At 38.7% G+C, this 14,728-nt stretch overlaps 1 protein-coding gene across 5 annotated transcripts in view; it reads right to left on the bottom strand.

Annotated features, from left to right (window-relative positions):
* The window catches only part of cnksr3 (cnksr family member 3), a 43,202-nt gene that overhangs the window by 1,480 nt on the left and 26,994 nt on the right, over window positions 1–14,728 (bottom strand). For 2 of the 5 annotated variants that reach the window (XM_077538734.1, XM_077538735.1), the window contains exons 12-23: window positions 14,031–14,117; window positions 13,569–13,822; window positions 10,829–10,866; window positions 7,640–7,682; window positions 5,008–5,061; window positions 4,188–4,227; window positions 3,261–3,430; window positions 2,726–2,799; window positions 2,544–2,615; window positions 2,380–2,444; window positions 1,639–1,763; window positions 85–397 (exon numbers count right to left, since the gene is read on the bottom strand). In XM_077538734.1, the coding sequence (XP_077394860.1) occupies window positions 85–397; window positions 1,639–1,763; window positions 2,380–2,444; window positions 2,544–2,615; window positions 2,726–2,799; window positions 3,261–3,430; window positions 4,188–4,227; window positions 5,008–5,061; window positions 7,640–7,682; window positions 10,829–10,866; window positions 13,569–13,822; window positions 14,031–14,117 (1,335 nt within the window). Of the gene's footprint in view, window positions 1–84; window positions 398–1,638; window positions 1,764–2,379; window positions 2,445–2,543; window positions 2,616–2,725; window positions 2,800–3,260; window positions 3,431–4,187; window positions 4,228–5,007; window positions 5,062–6,404; window positions 7,430–7,639; window positions 7,683–10,828; window positions 10,867–11,696; window positions 13,823–14,030; window positions 14,118–14,728 lie in introns of those variants that run through there. The other 3 variants (XM_077538737.1, XM_077538739.1, XM_077538736.1) reach the window with 2 other exon arrangements.

Below are 14,728 nucleotides of genomic sequence, written 5' to 3'. Positions count from 1 at the left end.
TTTTCATCAAGTATGCTGGAGTGTCATCTCAGACCGCTCGTTAAATCGCCACGACAACAACAACACATTGAAATAAAAACTCACCTTTGTCCACAACACTTGAAGCATCCGTCTTTGCCGCCCCTTCCTCATTGGCTCCCGTTTCAGCCGACTCCGCCTCTTCCTCCTCCTCCTCCCCTGGCGGCTGTTGATGCAAGTGCACCTGGACTGAGCACACCGCCGGCGCGTCGCCTGCGGGAGCAGGAGAAACCTGCGCGACCAGGTCCAACCAGGACTGGCGCTGTTTGGAGAGAGACGAGGCGGACGAGCTCTGCGACGTCATCGTACTGGGGGGCGAGGAATGTGAGCCGTTTGCTTCGCTGGGGTCCGCCGAGGAGTACGGTGGAGGAAGAGTGCCCTGTAAAACCAAAATATTACCATAATGTCATGTCAATAACACACATCCGTGTATAATGTCACTACCGGCCCCACCCAAATCACCCCTGAAACATTTTTTTTTTTCTTTTTCTGTGTACTTACTGTATACTATCGCAGGGTTATTACAGTTTTGGAATTTTCCTTTTAGTTCGTTTTGAGTTTCCTTTTTTAAATTTAGTTAGTTTTAATTAGTTGTCAGGGTGGTTCTTTTAGCTTTTATTAGTTTTAGTTATTTAACAAATAATTAGTTTTAGTTAGTTTCAGTATTAGTTAAAAAAATGTGTATTACTTGTGTGCAATATTTAACATCATCATCTTTTGGTGCTTTTCTATTGGCTTTTGCTAGATGACGTCACTTCCGTGTGACACACTTTCAAACGTCCATATTCCGGAGGTTAATATCAAAATAAATTAGCGTACTTAAAATCGCATTTAAAATCACCCTCAAAGGCTCATGCATTAAATTAATTACCAAAGACTAAAACGACGGACATTTTCGCTATAATTATAGTTTTATAAACATAAAATGTACTTTCGGTTAGTTTTCGTTTTTTTTAAAAAAAACATTTTCGGTTTTATTTTATTTAGTTAACGAAACTGTTTTTTGAATTTAATTTTTTTTCGTGAACTAAAATAACCTTGATACCATGGTAACCTGATTTACCGGTATCCTTTATTATCATAGTGAATAATATGAATGAATAAAGATGAAAAATATACCAATAAAGTGTGCTTTTTGGATGAAACGCAGTGTAAATCAGTGATTCTATTTTATTTTCTTCAGATTTGCATTTATCATATTTATTTTTAAAGATTTAAAAATATATATTTTTAAAGATTTTTTTTTTTAATTCAACATTTATTTATTTTTTTAAATCAATATCAGAAGGCGGCCATTTTGCCACTTACTGTCAAGTGAAAATGACATCACATTTGCTCAGGTCTCATGTAACAAGTTACAACCAATCGCAGCTCACCTTCAGAAAACAGGTGAGCTGTGATTGGTCGTTGCCTGAGCCCTGAACAACATTGACGTTATCTTCAGTCGACAGCAAGTAGCAAAATGGCCGCCCCGAGATGGATAAAAACGGCTGGATTTTGCCGCGTAACTCGAATGTAATATGTATGAATGTCGTGTTTTGACTAGTAAGGTCACATATAACATTATTGTAGAGAAATGTTTCAGTTTGACCAGTTTTGCTATAAAGCCATGGCACTAACCTGATGTGTGCTACCAGGAGGACCAGACGGAGCCACGGCGTCCCGCAGGGTCTGTTCACAGTATGGTGGTGGAGGTATGTCTGTAGTTTCTGCTTCTTCATGGTCACTAGCTTCACTGTAACACTCTATAAAGGCACACATGCAAAATGTAACCTCCAAACTCAAAAATGTGTGCACATAAACTTATTCGACCATCTGTCATAAAGACAGCATCCACTCCAGCATTACAGAGTGCTTTACTGTGGTCGTTTCTGTTCAGGAACATTTATAATTTAACATCAATGAATAACACCCGCGAACAATTTGGGATAAAAAAAAAAATATATATATCTGTTGAGTCAGCTTTGTATGCTAATTAAAGCTAAAACTGAAATGCTGATTGTAAAAATGCCGTCAGTTTTTTTTGGATTTTATTCCTCCTCCAGATACTCAAAATTGCACTGACGAGGTAAAGTGCACTGTACGTTCTAATTCGCTTTATGTTTGTTTATCTTTCAAAGTTTGTAACCATTAGAGTTTTATTTACATACATACACATTTACGTAATATTTCTTTTAAGAAAACAAGTATCCTTACAGCTCAAAATTACAGATTTGTGCTTTATGGTCAGTCATGCACACACTTTTTATTATTTTTAGCAAAAAGAGATTGACCTCGTCAGCGACGTGTTTCAAATGATCATAAAACTTTCCAATTGTAATCATATAGTCACACTAAAGCTCGTTTTATCCAGAAGCTCACCAGCTGCTGCGTCTTGTTCCGTGGGCTCATAATGAATGGAGGCAAGGCCGAGCTTATTCAACCATCTGGAACACATGCACACAGAAATGAGTCAGCAGGATTTCATTTCATTTCATTTGCAGTAACTTTTTTTCGTGCAGCAGATTGTACTTGCTGTTACTTACAAGTTCATTTCTTCGTGGTTCTCAGCAGCAAAATAAAACATCATAACTTGTGGGTGGCAGGCTTTGAATGCACTGGAGAGATGTGAAACAAAATCGATTTCCATGAAGTTGACGTCCAAAAAATGTGCGAGGAACGAACCTCTTTATAACTAAGTGAATATTCAAACTGCATGCATGCTTACTATTTCTTCTTGCACTCGATGGCTCGGTCGATCATGAAGTTGGTGAGGTCAATGTAGCCCTCGGCCTTCTCCGCCTGCAACGCAAACGTTGAACAACAGTGAAAACAAGATGAGAAAATGACTTTAAGCCACTTCCTGACAAAGCCACCCGCCGTCCTCGACTTCTTCTATTTCCTCCCGCGGCGTTTCGGTGACATTTCCGAGGCTAAAACAAGCGCGCGGCCGAGCAGAATCTGCTTCAGGAACCGCAGTGATACTGCACGGTCGTTAGTTTTGAAGACACGCTGACAAGGAGACAGCGGTGCTTGTCTGCGTCGTCGCCGAGGCTGAAACGCATCTACGCTGACTGCAGTGTAGCTGCAAACTATGACTTGGTACACCTGCACATTTTTGTATATACTTATGAAAACTGAAAGTACACAGAGAACTACGCCAAGCAGCTCAACATTTGTCAATACGTGTGAATCGCTCAATCAACTGGACATCCATGTTGAGTAAAAAAAAAAAAAAAAAAATACATTAACGGCATTCTCACCAGCGGGTTTGTGTACCAATATAACGCAGTCCTCTTCAGGACGAACCAGAACTTCTTCCATTTGATGCCGAGGAAGCCTTTGCTCTCTCTCTTCTTGTACAACCAACCCTGGTGGTCTGGCTGACCCAGCTCTTTGACTGACACCCGCCGCCTGCTCATCGCACCATTGCCTGCGCACAAACACGCACACAGAAGCCACAATGAGACGTAAGCACACTTTGAGAACTCTACAACGTGTGAAAATTCAAATGTTTCCAATGACCTAAAAAAATAGGCTGCAAAAATTACGCCTACAGATATTTGTTTAAAACCTGTTCACATCAGCCTTTTTTCTTTTTCTTTTTTTTAATATGAATCTACTGTTGATTCAGTATAATAATGCTCTACAAATTAACTCATTCACTCCCAACCATTTTCACTTAAGTGTCTTCCTGCATTTTGACTGATTTTTCAAGGCCCGCGAAATATTATGTTCTATTGCTATAAAAATATGTAACATACCAAAAGAGAGATTAGAGTCTTCTTTTATCAGGGAAAAAAAAAGTATGTTCCTTTCTGTTTCCGCTGTGCAGCAATTAGCAATAGAACATAGCTAAGTTTCATCGTTTTTCACAATTCTGCTTGGAGCTGTGGGGAAATCAGCTTGTTTTAACATGGCGTGGTTGATCTCTTATACTCTGCTGCCACTCAACCATTTTCTGCAGTAGAGAGACTGCATCAAAGCTTTCTCTATGCTCTGGCACAAAAACGTATAAGTACGTCTTTGGGACACTTAAAACATTTAAAATATGACGTATTTATACGTTTTTGGGAGCTAATGAGTTAATATTAAACCCAAAATGAAAGTAAGCCTTATCCAGACGCTGTAAATTACAGTTGCCCCGGCAGACAAATTGATCTCAACTGCAAGGTGACGAGACGACTTACCTCCTCGGCTCTTCTTCTTGGACTTGTGTCGCAGGGAGACCTTTTGGAGTGAAACACAGAATTGACGAAAGTTGATATGACGGTCACTCAGCGAATTTAAGAGCATGCTAACCAAAGAGCCAGCAGCTCACAAGAAGAGGCCGTCTGGAACATCCTGTTTCACACTGCAATCGTCACATGCGCACTCTCTCGCCCTCGACTTCTCTTTGTCACACAAGCACGTCGCATGCGCAACATGCACATAAAATGAGGATCCTCTACTATGCCTCGACTGAGCTCCACTTACAAATAAAGTGTACACTACCAATATTTGAGCACATTTTAGAGGATAGAGTAGTAGCTAGCTACACCATTTTTGTAAAGTTAAATGAAAAATTAATTCTCAACCGGAGCTGAAGACAAACACACAGCAAAATGTGTTGAAGTCAAGAAAAACAAACAAACAGAAGCATTGACTTAAAATATATATATATATATATATATATATATATATATATATATATATATATATATATATATATATATATATATATATATATTTATTTATTTATTTTCTAACCCAGAAAACTCATTAACCTTTCAAATTAGATACTCTATAAGTTCCTCTTCAAGTCAAAAACTTGAAATATTCTCTCATAATATCAACACTTAACATATAAGATTAAATTGTCAGCATATTTAAAGCTATTACAAGAAGAACTTTGCCACAAAACTCTGGGCCTGCTTGGTGATCAATAAAATAGCTTAATTGGGTCCAGCTAAATTTGCCAATCAAAAGACAGTACTTACACCCACACAAATATATAACAAAATAACTTACAGGGTTGTAATCATCAGCAGCCATTGAGGGTGAGACTGATATGGGGAAAGCCGCCTGGTCAAGAAGACAAAAAGCACACAAAATATCACCATCTTACTGATTAATAGGCAGAAAGAGAAACTATATTTGAAAGTACTGTCGTAAAAACGAGCATTCAGCAAAACACAGACATCCTCCAAACCATACAATAATGCCAGACGACCCCATAAACAAACAGCACAGTATACAGAAGGAGAATGTTGCCATGTGGATTACAAAGTTGAATAATTTCCAAAAAGCAGATGAAAAACGTGAGCTTCTGTATCGGTTTATGCATATTACAGCATACGCACAAAAACAAATACACCAGAGATACATTTATTTGCCATGACTGATTATAATTTTGTAATTTATAAAACAAGATACATACACCGACAGTCATGTTAACAACCATTACCGACTAAATAAAGACATTTGAGGGGGGAAAATATATCTCAAAAGTAGCACTTGACTTAACTCACAGCTTTCAAGTTGCACTGTCAGCAGAATGTGACGCACAAGGCACCTCAACGCTCCTCAGTATCCTCGCACCTCGTTTCAACACTACACTGCCAACTTGCTAGTGATCACTCTATTAGATAACGTCAAGACGCAAAGCATTTAGTATTCCTCAATCGATCAACGTCAATGATGGATGACATATTGAGAAATCAAAGCACCCATTTGACTCACTTCCTCAGCAAACTTGAGTTCCTCATTTTAAAGATGTCAAGTGAATGTAACATAGATCACAAGATCCTCAAAAAAAAGACATTCTGTAAAAAATGTAAAAAAACAAAAAAAAAAACAAAAAAAAACAATCAACACACTTCTTGACGTATTGATAACATCCCATAGTATTATTGTCATTACTCATTACATCAAATGTTACTTTTTTTTTTGTTTTTAAATAAAATATCAAAAATACACTTGCAATAATGTCGAAGTAATACGAAGACAACAACATGACTCATACCTGTTAAAAATGCTTCATAATTCAAGTATCAGTATCCTCTTGTAGTCTTACCGCTTTACCACAGTGACTAAAGCAAACTTGAGTGGATGTTGCACAAGAGCAGCAGCGGTTGCTGCATCCTTTCCGGATGTCATGAGCTAGTTGAGCCGCCAGTGGGCGATCATTGCAACATCAAACTCACTCAGCTCGACAGAAACAAAACTCAAGTATGTTTGTTTGTTTCCTCAGATCATTACTAGCTCGAAAGGTACACAATTTACGTCTTATAGAGGTTGTCAAAAAAATAAAAAATACCATCAAAATACTTTAATACAATAATTGACGTAATTTCACCCGTCGCCCATGTAATCTCACGCGTCAAAAGCAGTGTAAAATTGTTAATTAACTACTAAACATACCATACCTGCCACCATATTGTCAACGAATGAAGCGCAGCCCGAAAACTCTGCTCAAAGTTTGACCAAACTTTGGCGAGCATGTCGAACACCTGAAAGCTAAAAAGGCCTTGTTGTTGTCAGGTCAGGCGACCGAATAAAATACTCGTCAACTCGACTGGTTTGCCGGGCCCTGGTTAACTTGCAGTGAAATAAGGTGAATCAGATGGAGTTCTTTTTAATATAATGACATTTAAAAATGAACTTCTACTCCAATTTTGGACACCACATGTCTCAAAGAGGGACCTTAATAGTTCGCCACTGGATGTCGCTGCAGGGTAAAAAGCTTTACGCATAAAGAGGAAGTCAAACCAAACGTGGCGGAAATGTCAAAATAATTAAAGTAATTTCAAAATAAAAATTCTATTCAGGTTTTAGAAAATGTTAAACATATATTAGATGCCGTTTAAATGTATTTGACTGCATTTGTATTGCTGTACTTTATAAGTAAACTTCACATGAAACTCCAAAAAGAACAGACAGGAAGTCGTGTATGTATTGTAAAACCATATTTTTTTGGCTTTGAGTTTATAAAGCTAATTAAAAGCTGACCCAAAATAACATTTTATTATCCACTCAATGGCTAACTAACACCAAACAGTTGTTGCTTTGTAGGCACCCATGATCCAAGTAACCGTGTAAAGCACTTTATGTCTTTGCTGGGACGAAGTAAACAAAACCGATACAGTCCCGAGTCCTGTATTAGACTTCATTTCAACTTCAATAGGCCTCTTGTGTCAGCACAAATGAAGCTTGATTAAAATTGGCTCATTTTAAGTATGTTCCATTCAAGCGTTCCATTTCAACATTATTCACATTCCTGTACATTTTTTTTATTTTTTATTTTTTTAAGTGTCAGCATACAACTTAATCTTGATTTATAGCAGCATTTGTGTGCATCTGAGTTTTGTGAGCCCTTCAGGATTCCCGAGAATTCTGATTGGTCACACCATTGTAGCGCTCAATCTCCCATCACGACTCATGCTGGGAAGTGTCACGGCACTTATCTAATGTACCCCCACGCCCCCCCGACACCACTCCACACCCTTCCTGACCCGAAACCGTGTTTGTGAGAGAGTGTGCTAACAGAGAGGCTATTCTTCTAGAGCAAAAGATTGTGTTAACGGGGGAGGGTGTGCAAGCTTGGTCATGACATCACAAATCTCGGCACAAAGCAAATGCACTACTTTGGCAGTATACTTACAGCTTGAGAAAAGGACCAGGATCGTATATTTGGTTGATTATACCTGCAAGAAGAGAGAAGAATTTAAAATGAAATTAAAATACATGTAATGTCACCTATCTTACTCAGGCATGTACAGATTGTGATTTTCTCATAACAAGCCGTTACGGACGGATTCAGATGACAGATTCCATGGAAAACATTTAATGCTGGAATGCGCCAGTGGTTTTGATAATGCGTTTGGCAAAACTGCCATAGCAACATGGGTTCCCAAAGCTGAAAATACTCAGACGGGCCTCACCCTGCAATTTAAGGCAACAAAAAAATGTTAGCTTATTTCGCTGCGTTTCACTCCCTTTATCCCTTTCCCTCTTCCCATCAAGGTTATTATATATAGCTAATGAAAACTAACAACAACAAAAAAGTCAACCAAAAAAAATGAACAAATATTTTTGTTACCAAAGTAAAATAAAAATGAGTGCTTATTAAAAACAAAGGGGCGTCAACCCGCCCTCCCCAAGAAAATATTTACAATAATATTCTCTATGTGCCCCAACTAGTCTAAACACAACATTCTGATTAGTATTGTGTTTGTGGAATATTTTCATCCATCTCACGGGGGCGGCTATTTTGCCACTTGTCGTCGAGTGAAAACAACATCACAGTTGCGCAGGTCTCGGGTAACGACCAATCACGGATCACCTGTTTTCCGAAGCTGAGCTGTGATTGGTTGTTACCTGAGCACTTGGGAACTGTGATGTCATTTTGTAGTCGACAGCAAGTGGCAAAATGGCCGCCCCTAGAGATGGATAAAAGTGGGCGGATTTTGCTGCTTATAGTAATTCATATTCCACAAACACAATATTAATCAGACTGACTAGTGAATGAGCAAAGAACATTAATAAAGAATATTCTTGGATTGACTTCCAATTTAAAAAAAAAAAAAGAAGTAATAAACAGAAATGTAATATTTATAAAATGAATTAAAACTATAATTGTAGCAAAAATTTGTTTTCATTGATGTCAAGTTCATACATGAGCTTTTGGGGTTCACGGTCAATGTTTTTATTTCGATATTACTGTTCAGCCATACAGAATTAAATCGATGAAGATGCGTTTGTCTGCTTTTTCGTCGTTCACAGAGCCAAACCAAGTCGATGCGTTTGACAGGTGACATCAGAAAGAAACCAGTGCAGCGTCGCATTAAACGTGCTGTCATTTGTTTTTGCTCATTTCCATACGAAAATGATGGTGGCAGCTGATTACTTTCTACATCAATCATATCCTCTGGCCTTAACAAATACCTTGTAGTGTATTCCTAAACGCCACCTCACTCCCACAGCAACGAGTCAACCAATTAGCATCACATCCGTCTATTTATTGTAAATATGAGTCATGTGATGTGATTGAGCGGGCGACAAATTGGCTGTGATGTTTTTGCTACCTAGAATAGAAGCATGTAGGTGGGGGGGGGGGTGACTTGAATCATCGATCATGGCGTTAACGTGGGGAGTCGCGCTTCATCGGGCTCTGTAACCGAGAGCAGACGAGACACGCGTGTCACGGATGACGAAATGGAGAGGAAAGAGCGAGCCTCACATGTCGTCATCTCATCTGTGGCAGACGGACGTGGTCGGTGTTGGACCAAACCTTCCTTCAATCCCATTTCTAACACCTACTAACATTTCTTAACAACAACAAAACATTTTTTCAACCTCTGTTCATATCACTGTGCTCCCGTGCACAAAAGCAAGGTCCATGTTGAGTTTGGTGGGGGAAAACATGACCCATGAAAAACCTTTGGGATGAACTCAGGTCCAACGTTAGTGACCTTGGGCTTGGACAAACATTCCTACAGACATGCAAAAAAAAAAAAAAAAAAAAAATATCGTAGGGAACCAGGTCAGGATTGGCTAATCTGGAGCACCGAGAGTATTCCCGACGGGCCATGCTGCTTTATGGCCGACTTTTCCGGCCCGTCAAGCAAATTCCTTAGCACTGTTGGTCAGTTTTGAAATCAGCAAGAAGTGCCTTTGGTTACCGTAGCTCAGTGCTTCTCAATTATTTTCTGTCGATATCAGGCATGAACAGGAAAAGCCATTTTGATATTGATTGATTTTTGTTTTAAACCCAGCCGTAATAGATATTAGATAGCAAAGTGAAACATCAGTAAACATCAGTGGCAAAACTACATGTTAGGGCGGTGGGCCTGAGTCAAAATGTCAGGGCCGATTTTTTTATTTTATTTTTTATTTTTTTTGTGCCAGTCCAGCCCTGTTTGGCAGTGCTCATTTTTAGCCAGTAAGTCATGTCAAGCTAATCCACGTGCGCGCAAACACATTGCTAGGATTAGCCATAGTCTGTTTTCACCACAATATTTTGTTACGACGGTTTTTATCTGATGTTCTTTCAGCGTGCTTGTTGCTGTGTGAAATCGTAAAGGTTGCTAAATGCTCATGCTCATGTTGCTAAAGTGTGTACCGGAAGTGGTTTCAAGAGCACTAACAGGAAGTGCTATGTTAGCTTCCTAAATGTTGCTAACTTAATCCTATAAAGCCTGAACCATGAAATATATCAGAGAAAATTCTGTTTCTTTGTAAATAGAGTATTTATTGGTCCTTTTGAACATTTTTATTTTTTTGGGGGGGGAAAATCAACTTCCACATATGACTTTTGATTTGTGCCATATTTGATACATCTGGTCACAATGCTTTACATTTGCACATTCATAACTGTCAAAAATATAATAAACAGACATATTAAACATTTTAGTATTTCCAAAAATCAGAACATTTTGCACTATTAATAAGTATAGGTGTCTCTCCTTTTTCAAAAGCCAGTAGCATCTTTCTTTCTTTGATTTTTCACTTCCCTAAGTTTAAGAGCCAGACGATGACGCATAACGCTCAATCGTTCATTAAACAACTTTCACTTTTTAATCCCCTGACTTGATATGCTGTAATTTAAACACCTCAAATGATTCCACCCCTGATCTGTCAATGTTGCCACCCAACAGTTCTTGCCACCTGCTTGTGTCAAAAAACCCACGTGGGAAAAGCAGCCCACCCACTGATTCCACACTGATGAAGGAAAATGAGGCTCGCCCGCCTCTCCTTTTTGACATATGATTTATGAGCTGAACAATGCATTGTGTTAATTAAAAAAAAAAAAAAAAAAAAAAAAAAAAAAAGTGGGCACAATGACACTCACCGGTTCAGGAAGTCCCTGCTAGAGTGCCAGTCGGGCCCCTGCGATACATAACAAAAAAAAAAAAAAAAAAAGTTCATGCTTTATGTTCAATTTGAAATGAATTAACTTCCACTTTAATTGTAGTAACAAGATGGAGTATTTTGGACATTTTCAATACTTTTTTTTTTCTATAACTGTAATTCACACTTCCAGCAGCTGTAAATCAACATACCATTCACTTGCAGATGTTTACGATGTGAGCAGGCACAACGAGTTAGTGGTTAGCGAACGATGGATTAAAAGGAGTGCGGGTGGTATTGAGGCAAACCTCAGGCCTTCAGAGGGTGCACATTATTGAAGATTGCAGGAAACTAGCTCTGCAGGCATGGGCAAGAGCCAGATAGACGGAAGGAGAAACAGAGAAGATTAGAAAACACGTGCAGCAGAAAGCCAAGCTATCAGTGGAAAAAGGGCGGTGTAATCCTACCCTCACCTAAAAAATGTTTAAAAGACAACATACTATGTGTAGAAATAAGAGCTCCTCGTGGTAAACCTGCTTTGAGCATATGGGTCCACCAGCTGGAGTTTAAGAAGAAGGTGCATCCATAATCATCAACATCTGTCACACACCTTGACATTAGCTATCCTGTTACATCACATGCTTGAAAAACACAAGCGAGGGTCACAAAAGGTCAGAAAGGCAGAAGGCTCTATAGTTTGGTGCGGCTTTTACGTGCAGTGAGAAAGCCAATAAAGACCTCAGAGACCCGAAACAGATCATCAGAAAAAAAAAAAAGATTTTAGTCAAATTAGCATAGAACACACAGTCATAGTTCGACTTGAAGCAGTAACTCCACACTCAATGGTAAAATAACGACAATACGAAAGATGACTGAAACAAACTGCACTTTTTAATAAAATGCGATGCAAAACATACAAAAAGGCATATCGAGCAATAACGGAACCTCCCTGTCAGTACATTACTTGGAAACAATACTGTCTGATGTGATCCGTAGTCTTTCCATATAGCACGAGCTAGCACAAAGTAATTTGACCCGCGTAGACAAAAAAAAAAAAAAAAAAAAAAAAAAAAAAAAGATTGGTTCAACACCATCACCTTGGTTTAAGAAGGCCAGTGATTATGGTTATCCAGCTGCGTGGATGAGTTGACTTAATTCCAGAGTAAACTTAGCTTTCAAACCCAACACAAATATTTGTTAGTGACAGCGTTGAAAATATCGTTTCACCAAACGAGGCAGCAATGTCCACAAGTGACAATCAAAACGATTATTTTAAGGATATGCATAGCTTACAAGAGGCAATCATCGGCAGAGAAATAATAAGACAGTAGCTAATCTATCACAAAAATTGAAAAAACAAACATACATGCACAGTTGCGTTAACAAAAATCGATGTTTGAGTCCATTAATTTATTTTATAACTTATTTACTGTACGTAAATAGAACATGACCAAAGTAATGCCAGACATAACTTAATATGTACATTTGGGTTCACAGACAGCAAAGTATCCTAACCTGATTATCTTGAGGGCAAGATGAGACGTAGTTGTAGTCGGGGTTAAAGTGGCGAGGATGTAATGGAGTAAGTACAGTACTCAGGGTTCGACATTAATGGTGGCCCAATGGCCCGCGGCCACTCGCTACCTTTCAAAGTGAATTTGGAGCCCAAGAGTGCCCCAAAGTATTGCCGCCAACCTCACGATACGCATCGCGATACGTATCGCGATACATATGTATCCCAATATTTTACATGAATTTACATTTTATACTAACAGTCATATGTATATCTAAAGGATACGTTTATTATGCTGGATGACAAAAAATGTTTTTGTTAGTAGCTCTTCTGGCATGCCTGGTCTAAATCTGTGCGCACTGCAGAGCGAGGAGCAGTTTTCACGGACGCACCGGGAAAATTTATTAATAGGCATGAGCCGATATGAGCAAAAATGTATTAAAAGTATTAAGATTACAGCTCTAAAATGTGCTTATTTGAAGTATTTGGAGAAATAAAAACAGCATTTTTTTTCATGTAACACATTTTATTTTTATTTTTTTTAACAAAATATATGAAAATTGGTACATTATGCCATGTTAAGTTTACAAGTAAATAAATGTTGATATTCTTCCTCTGCTTTAATTTTTCGTAGCAAGACACAGTGTCCAATCACTGGTGAGCTATTTTTGCATTAATTGAAGGCAATTAACTTCAAAGATGCTGCTGGTTTTTATTTATTTATTTATTTATTTATTTTGTTTTGTTTGAGTATGAGCTCTTTTTGTTACAATATTGTGATCTTATTTAAATACCGCCAACACGCCGACAATATCGTGGTAATTATCGTATCGTGATGTTTGGATATCGTTACATCCGTAGCGATTCAAAATAGAATTTTCTGTGTTCAATAGCTTTTAAGTTCTAAAACACAATATACGATTTATATATTGTAACAACGGTAAAGCATGATTGAATTTGGCGCGAAATTGACTCATCGGGCCACCATTCAAAACATCTTAATGACGGATCCTGGTACTACGAAAGCAGGGTCGGTGGATGAGTAGTAGTTGGTAGTGGTAGGCAACACCAGGGAAACAGAGTTGGCGAGAGAGTGCAAGAGAGCCGCAAGCTGCCGCCAAAAAAACAGCCGGACTTGAAAACATGAAAGGCACCAAAAGTAAGGGAGACGGGAACGGGAAGCGGACCGTCAATGAGTCAACAGTTTAAGTCTCGTGATCCAACTGACCAGTAGCGAACGTTCGGCCGTGGCGCGCTTGGAGACGGCGGCCGCGGGGGCTTTCCTGACGTCCTCCTGGTAGGGGATGGTGGCGCTGTTGTGGAGGTCGGAGTTGGAGTAGTAGCGGCTGCCTCGGACGTGGTCCACTCTGACAAGCCGACGCTCCCCGCCGGACAAGTACGCGGGCTGCGACGCTGACGCCACCTCCTCGGCGATGGTGGGGATCCTCTCGTTGCTCAGGTATCTGTACAGCAGGTCCTCGCCTTCACAGAACGACACCGTTCTTAACACGTTCATCTTTAGCACATATAAAGCCACGTTTCTATTTTGCGGTACAGTCCATTGAACAATTTTGACGACAAAACGCGTGCGTCATAGCAAAATGAACGGACAGCTTAATACGCAAGCAGAACAAAGCAGCTAAAAGCTTCCTAATAAGTTAGAATGTTGAAATGAGAGTGTTGTTAATACCTTTCCTGTTCTGTGTCCATGGCTTAGCAAAGGGGTCGACGATTGCAACACAAGTATCCACAGGCATGGAGACAGGCCGCGGCTTACCTACAAAACAACAACAGGTTTATCCACCAGCGTTCATTTTGACAAGGACATTTTTAGTTAATTTTTAATTTTATTTTAATAACATTTTAGTCATAATTTAGTCAGTCATCTGATCATATTTTTGTTTTAATCTAATTTTAGTTGATGAAAATAAAGAGCGATTTTAGTCGACGAAATGAGCAATTTTAGTCGACTAAATAGACAATTTAGCCAATATTTTCCTTTAGTATAATTTCAACTTTTATACAGAAATAACAACGGTGTCTTTATTAAATTTTGTTTCAATGAAACATGTTGAACTGAGAATAATGTTGTCTTAAAACTTAGTTTTCACCTAAATAACAAAAAAAAAGTGCTTAATTGCCTGAGATTAGTCTTATTATGGTATTCTATTGTTTTATTTTAATGCTCTTATTTGTTTGATCTTGATTTTGTATTGCTATGTGATGTGTATTTTAATGTATTTATAGGGGACTGCAGATGCAAATTAGCAACTGCTGCTAGAATCTTGGCATATTTACAACTTGTGTTGCTCATGAATGTGCATTGTCCCTTTCAAATAAAATGAAATGAAAATCTTACAACTGCACAATAATAGGAAACATGTTTGA

The sequence above is a fragment of the Festucalex cinctus genome, chromosome 12 (genome assembly GCF_051991245.1).
Source record: "Festucalex cinctus isolate MCC-2025b chromosome 12, RoL_Fcin_1.0, whole genome shotgun sequence".
NCBI lineage: Eukaryota > Metazoa > Chordata > Actinopteri > Syngnathiformes > Syngnathidae > Festucalex > Festucalex cinctus.
Note: the sequence above shows the minus strand (reverse complement) of the source record. Positions and strands in the feature narration are given on the sequence as shown.